Source organism: Gossypium raimondii, chromosome 8 (assembly GCF_025698545.1).
Source record: "Gossypium raimondii isolate GPD5lz chromosome 8, ASM2569854v1, whole genome shotgun sequence".
Taxonomy (NCBI): domain Eukaryota; kingdom Viridiplantae; phylum Streptophyta; class Magnoliopsida; order Malvales; family Malvaceae; genus Gossypium; species Gossypium raimondii.
Window position 1 is genome coordinate 43881947 of NC_068572.1, and position 7577 is coordinate 43889523.

General features: G+C 32.1%; 1 protein-coding gene across 1 annotated transcript; it reads right to left on the reverse strand.

The window, feature by feature from the left end:
• Nucleotides 1–3550: 3550 nt before the first annotated feature.
• LOC105791551 (phosphatidylinositol 4-phosphate 5-kinase 10) lies at nucleotides 3551–7261 on the reverse strand. The gene is made up of 11 exons (XM_012619657.2): nucleotides 7113–7261; nucleotides 6730–6894; nucleotides 6476–6641; nucleotides 6257–6367; nucleotides 5633–5820; nucleotides 5394–5485; nucleotides 5080–5121; nucleotides 4742–4846; nucleotides 4500–4557; nucleotides 4042–4358; nucleotides 3551–3918 (listed from the first exon to the last, which is right to left on the reverse strand). The coding sequence occupies exons 2-11, from the start codon at nucleotides 6873–6875 to the stop codon at nucleotides 3908–3910; spliced, it is 1236 nt and encodes a 411-aa protein (XP_012475111.1). The 5' UTR covers nucleotides 6876–6894; nucleotides 7113–7261; the 3' UTR covers nucleotides 3551–3907.
• Nucleotides 7262–7577: the final 316 nt, after the last annotated feature.

The window sequence follows — 7577 nt, forward strand, 5'->3', positions numbered from 1 at the left end:
TTTTTTTCCAACCATTAATGGACTTTGGATTCCCTTATTTATTATTGGGCATTGAAGCTTTAACTTAGATTTGTAAATATAAATAATGGAAATTAACCAGTTAAAGTTTTAAGAAAGGAAAACAATATTTATAAAGTTTTTAATTTGATTTCGAAGGTTTAATATAATTATTAAATACAAAGGTGTAACTCCTACCTTAATTACATTCAATATTCACCCATAAATTCACATTTATTATAGATTCGAATTATATTTATAATAGGTGGGTACCATGATTTATTTATATCAATTAAAACTTTAAAGCAAAAATTTTAAAAAGAAGTGAGAGTTGAAATATTTTTGTAGGGTTAACTTTTGTTTGTCTCATGTTATATTTTAGTTATTTAGGTTATCGTGTTGTAATATTTTAATTCTTGAATCGTTAATTACCGTTAACGGTATAATGTAAACTGATGTGCCACGTTAAATCATCATTTCGAATAAAATTTTTAGGTTAAATTATGCAATTGGTCCCTGTATTTTTTTTATTTTGAGCAATTTAATTTTTTTACTTTATGTTCTTTTAACTTTCTTTTTCTTTTTCTCTTTATTTTCCATTCTCTTCCTCTTCTGCCTCAGTTTTTCTCCCTTATCCATTTCTTTTAATGTAGCTTTTCTACATTTTCCATTTGTTAAAACTTTTTTATGTTTATGAAATAAAAGAAAAGCAAAAGTTGAAACCAAAATAAAACTTGCTTTGCATATTCTCACCCCACAATTACAAGCCCTCCTCGTCTATCACTGTTTTAACGAATCAATTTGGATCTCTCAATGACCTAGTCTACAAGCTCGCCTCACTCGAAGACCTCACCAGTCGTGGCTTACGGCAGTCCACCCTCAACAAAGTTTCCCGAGCCCATTTCCTCAACCTCCTAACCGATCCCCACAACCACCTTATCTACCTTACCTACAACATTCTTGCCCTCTCAAAACCAAGTTGTTTCACGAATTCTTCAAACAAGCTCTATACTCTCAATGAGTAAAACAACCACCATACGAGACTTACTCTCAACTTTACCCAAACCAGTTTGGTTTCATGCTCCATTTCTCTCTTTGGTTCATCCATGCTCGACTTTCAATCAAGTTTGCTTGAGAATATCCAAGAAGATTTAGATCAATTTTATTGTTTGCTTAATTTTATTTGCTAGAAGATAAAAGAAAAAGAAATGAATAATCTACATGATTCTATAAAAAATTGGAAATAGAAAAAGAAATTATTTTGAATATTAAGAATTCAATTTATGTTTAGATTTGAGTAAGGATAGGGTCTCTTATATTGATTAGTTAGATCCAATTTTAGTTTCAAAATTAGGATATATTCAAATCGAGATTTGATTGAGAATGATTGGTATTCGGTTTGAGTGAAATTTCAATTTAGGAATCATGTGAAGGAAATAAGAACTTGGTCTATTTGGTGAATAATATGAAAAGAGAGAAAATAAAGGGAAGAAAAAAAGAAAAAAATTAAATTGTTCAAAAAATAAAAGTATAGGGGCTAGTTTTAACAAATAGAAAATATAGAAAAACTACGTTAAAAGAAATGGAGAATGGTGGAAAACAAAAGGAGAAATAGAAGAGAATGTAAAATAAAGAGAGAGAAAAAAAAGAAAAGTTAAAATAACATAAAAAATTAAATTGCTCAAAACGAAAAAGATATAAGGATAAATTGTACAATCAAATTTAAAATTTTCGTTTGAAATGAGGCATGTCAGCTTACCGTTACACCATTAATGATAATTAATGGTTTAGTGCTTAAAATATTACAACATAATAACGTAAATGTAAGATAAATTGTTTAAACTTGTTTTTTAAGGCAAACTGTAGTGGAGTATTAGATGAAATGATGACACTTGATCTTTCTTAGAAAAGAGAAGAAAATGTCAAATCTAATAATGACTAAACCTAAGTTGATCTTGGAAGCTAAGTAAAACATTTGAACCGCATATTTAAAAAGTGAAATATTATTGTTAAGTTAAAAATAACATTATCAAGAAAATTATTACAAATTTCAATAAATATAAAAAAAAGTTAAAAAAAATACATCTTGAAATCCACCAAACTTGTGGCTCATATACAACAAGTTTTTATTTTTGGAACCCAACAAGTATGAGTTATGTCAGGTTATAAATATGAAAATTCTTCCCCAGTATAATCACAAAAGAAAAAATTGAAGACCAGATGAAGGAGCACATGGACTGATAATTAAGACGATAAAATGATAAGGGGCCACATAAGAAATAGTCCTGTCTTTTACTTAAAATGTGGTCCAGTGATGCCATTAATTAGTGAATGTTGATCTAAATTCACTCATCAGATTTTATCAGTCGTTGGAGCACACAATCCAATTTTGAGATAGAAAGTACCTAAAAAGAAAAACACAAAATGGGTAAGGGTCAATTTCGAAATTTTGTTGAAAATTTAACAAGTGTATTCCCACTTTAATATTTAATGTCTGAATCTTGGACTCATTTTTAAATCTTGTACTATTTTATTTTAGTTTTAAATATTATGTATTTTATATAGCATAATAAAATATCTAATACTATAATTAGTTTAAGTTATATGTGTTTAAACATCATGAGTGTTTTGATAATTCATTGGAAATTTTAATTAATGCATAAAATGTTAAATTGATTTTATCTTATTAAAAATTGAAATAATTTATTTATCCAAAATTACTCAAAACAATACAAAATATTATATTAATAAGAAAAATAAATCAATAAGTAAATAATTTATTAAAAATAAGTACTTACTTTTTATCTACCAACATTACATTTAGTACTTATATTTCACTAATCTACCAAATAATTCTCTGCACTTATAAAATTTAGGGTAAATTGCACCATTAGTCATTAAACTATAGATAAGTTTTTGTTTTGGGCACTAAACTATTCAAAAGTTTTTTTTTTGAGTTACTAGGTTGTTAAGTTTCTTTTTTAAGTTCCGCCAGCGAGCTTCAAGTAACGATTTGACGATTGATACAGTAGATCAATACTCATCGATGAGTAGAAAAATATATCTTAGATTCAAGTCGATCTGACAGTCAATGTTGGAGATTAGAGAAAAAACTATTTGAACTTTGGTTCACAGATTTGTGACGTCCAAAGCAATTTCATAAAAAAAACAACTAAATTGAAGAAGAGAAGTGGAAAGAGAGCTTTCAAATAGTGCAAACAGAGAAAGCCATATAACATTAGTTTTAACAACCTAGTGACTTAAACATAAATTTTTGAATAGTTGAATGACGAAATTATAATTTTTTTAATTAAATTCGGAGGTTAGCTGATAGAGTAGTTTACCCGTTTATTAAACGACACCAAAGTATCTTTCATATGTATCTTTTTTGGTAAAAAAGTATGTGTTCATATTTGATGGAGTCTTTGAAACTCTCAAGTCAAATCGTGGGTTGTACGTAGTTGCGACAAGCGCTTCTGGTGATTCCGGTTAAGAGAAAGACAGCACGAATCATTTTAAAGCCGAAGCCATGAAAAGTCAGCATGTGTTGTCTATGGACTATGGTTACTAGACATGGAAAAAGCTAGGTACTAATATTCATGCCATTATTATTGCATGCATGCCGGTCTTACTTATACAATCGTTCTGATTTTCCTCAAATTTAAATTAGTTTGCATTTCTGTATGAAAACTAGAGATTGGGATACATTGCACCTATAGAAAAGCTTCATTTAATCAGAAGCTCAGCGTGCACAAGCAACTAAACTATAAATTTCTGATTTGGATTTTTGTTTCTATTTTCAAGTAATCAAGGGATAATTCTCAACCTTACAGAATATTTGTCTACATGGTTACATCTTCCATAATTTCTGGACATGCTCAAAACCTACTCCTTCATTGCATGGCCTTTTTTATCTGCATCCTGCAAAACACACAAATTTGTCGGTTCGATTATGTTTTTGTACATCTTAACAATTCTATGACATGCAGTAAGCTCAAGTAAACAATACTCCCAACGTGTCCAAACTTGTAAAATAGGACTTACCATTTGTGAGCTCTGTGGGGAGACTGGGCGTGTCGTCCGCTTTAAATATGTCACTAATGAATTCTTGAAACCGAGACGAATATGCTTTCGGGTTTACAGCTGCAATCATCTTTCGGTCGAACTGCAACGACTTGTACGCGTGCTCGATTCGCTTGATCACGCTGTAATTTTGGAAAAAATCCACTATTCCAAAATACAAAAGTACATCATAACACTCCCGAGACTTGGGACTTTCTTCTGATGATATATTTGCAGTTCCGTTCTTCGGTACGTGAACACCACGTGCAGACATTTCTTCCCCAAAGCTAGAATTATTACTGCAAGAAAGCCAATGGAAAACTATCAGTGCCTTACTACATCAACTTGGAACCCCACGACACTTCTTTTAGGCTTTCGGGTTTCTATCAGAAGCTTCTTAGGTAAACCCAAGCTAAAAAATAAATATCCAATACATTCACCTGCTATTTGGTAGCCATTGATCACCAAAACTCAATTCTGACCCCATGTCAATTGAATCTACAATTCAGGAAAACAGAATATGCCTTATAAAGTTTATTGCTAACACTGTTGCCAGAAGAACATGTGGGAGAGGATGATAATTGGCAAAAATGATAACTTTTCCTAACATATATTAGTTCCATGTATATGGCAGCGTTAGAACAGTCAAGCTTCTTACGAATTCTGAGTTTCAATATATCACCTCGAAATGAAGATGCAGAGGATCTATGTGAGTATAACTCACTTCGACTCAACAAGTCACAGGACATTCTGCTGCTGTCGGTGGAAGAACTACTGTCAACAGAACCTGCAGAAAGACAATAAAAGGAATGTATAGTTTCTTTTAAGATATGCACTTATTTGGAAGATTTTAGTCATTTGGCATTTTCAAACAACGCATTAGTTTTCTACTTTTCATAACACAATCTTTTTCCCTGTGCTTTACATTTACCAAAAACTTGGACAGCTCTGAGCCTCCTCACAAGAACAACATGTAATAAAGTGATGAAGAATCAAGATCCTTTTGATGCAAGTAATTACCTTGGGAGCCCGCAGAACGTGAACGTCCAGCATCCAACAGACCTGGGAAAGACTAAAAGCTTATCAGAAATTTGACTCTACTCTTATAACAAGACAGATTTTCAGGCATCCAAGGGTCCAAAGTGATCATGTTTTACATGTAAACTACAGTGATCATGGTTTCCTCTAAATAAGTTTCACTTAGTTTCATATAGATGGGTGTAAGAATCCAATTTATAAAGTGTGTTCCATTTCTCTGTATGTATGAAGTACTAACTAGGATAATCAGAGATTCAGAAAAGCTAAAAAATGAAAATTTATGGGGAAAAATTCACCTTGAGGTGATCCTTTTACATGTAAGCCAAGCATCAGACTGTAATCCATGACACCTGCAGCCTCGAGAAAAGCACAATCATACTTGATTTGCCTAACAAATGAGAATACCATTGTTAATCAACAAAGGATAATGCATGTCTCTGTAAGAATAGCATACAATAATTCTTGTTACTAGGTACCCTAATAAAGGTTGGAGCCCCATAGTGATAAGACAGAATGTATGGATGGAAGGACTTACTTCAAAAGCCTATGCCGAACCAGCGGTTCAAGGTAAAAGAGAAAATCAAGATCCGACTCCTTGTGAAGAATTTTCTCTCGGAATCTCATTTTTTCAACTTTTCGACCTTGTAATGAGCCTTTGAGGTCATAACACCGGTGCATCAATAAATCTGATTTGAATATGTTTGCTACAACCACAAAGTAAACCTGTTCCCTCAAGTCCAAAATTTATCAGTGCATATTATTAGTTGCCAAAGGGAATGGCAAGTTCATAGTTATGATTAACAGCAAATCTCAACCTAGATCCCTAATATAGAATCCCCTCATGGACGGAGACACGCATTGTGTAGTTTCCTTCCCTTGCAATGATCAATGCTTTTGTACTTATGTGACAAAAGGCAGTATTTATCTGATATATATATATATATATATATATATTCAGAATACCCCATATCTGCCTATTACCTTGCAAACAGAGCCAGGCCTTCCAATAATTATCAAGCATAACTAATGAACATTAGGCAAGTACAATAATAACAAATGTAAACTGGTGACAAATAACTTTTGATATGAAATAAGAGATCCTATTTTTGATTGTGGGTTTATGCTGCAGGTATGAGGAAGTATTATGTTCCTTTTTTACCTTAGCACCTCCAACTGGCTTTACGACATGAGCACCATAAAGCTTGTTCAAGACCGTGTTGCGAAACTTTCTGAGATGGTTATAGTAGTCTGGAAGCATTTCTAAGAGGACCTACATCAAATTTAAGATTACAGCATGTAGAGCTTATGAGCAATATCCATGATCATATCTGCTAGATAAATATTCATGACAGTTATTTAGTGGATGATTTTGGGTTACCCTGACTTCAGATTTGCGTAGTGTTCTAATTACAAACCGGTTGTCCTTGGACAAAAGGAACATGTTGCCAGCTCTCACTGATGAAGACACCTTCCTTAGAGTTTCGTCACTACAAATTAACATCATGTAGTATTCATTGCTGATATTTTCGAGCTCTTGTATAAGCCTGGAAGGGGAATATCATCAAACAGTTCATTAACCAAAACAATATTTAACTCAATGATTAAAAACATTGATTGAAGAAAAAAAAGAACCTGAAAACTTTAGGACAATAATCTTTCCATTCAAACCCAGTAACTGATCCTGAAGGGAGATTAAGACACTGCTGCCTGGAATATTGAATCCAATATCTTTGTGAATCTGTTAAATCCGAAGCCGAAATCTCCTCTGACTCTGCCATTTATTTACCGCTTCCCACCCTGCAAAAATCATCAATGCTAAATGAATGTTTCAATTCAATGGTTTGAATATATATAAAAACTGGATCAAAGCATCACATAAATAAAAAAAAACAAAGCCAATTTTGATGAATTTGATTATACTTTTTTTATTTTTTTTCTGTTCTGCTTTCAAGTCTAAAAGAAATGCAAGAACATTAAATTCCTTGAATGAATTGAACCCAGAGAAAAATATTTACTTATTATTGGTAGTGAATTTATGGATTTGATACGTTGGTAATTAGTTGAAAAATGGCCGGTGGAGAGTAGAATGGAATGCAGCATTTTGCGCTTGAATCAGTTATGAGATAATGGAAGTGGGGATGGATGGCTCTTAACTAAGTAGTGTCATTTTAGGACAATGTCGTTAATATAGTTTATTTGGTTATTAAGTAACCAGTAACAATGCCTTATACTGCTCCCTAGGCTTTCTATTTATTTATTATTATTATAAAAATAAAATTTTCCAACTTGATGCCCAGGGAATTGCATTGCCAAGGATGGTGTTGCTGCAACCTCCTTTACTTCCTCTGTTTCTACCCAAAAATAATCAAGTACGCATCACAATTTTTTTTTTAATGTTTTGTTTAACAAGTTAAAAGTCAGATCACAATTTTTTTAATCTTGTTTATCAACTTAAAAGTAAAGTAGTTCTTAAGTATGAT

Coding starts and splice junctions, on each gene's coding strand:
- LOC105791551 (XM_012619657.2), bottom strand. CDS start 6,875: ATGGCAGAGTCAGAGGAGATTTCGGCTTCGGATTTAACAGATTCACAA. Junction 5,486..5,632: donor GTTCGGCATAGGCTTTTGAA/GTAAGTCCTTCC, acceptor CTCATTTGTTAG/GCAAATCAAGTATGATTGTG. Junction 4,359..4,499: donor CAATGGCTACCAAATAGCAG/GTGAATGTATTG, acceptor GCTTTCTTGCAG/TAATAATTCTAGCTTTGGGG.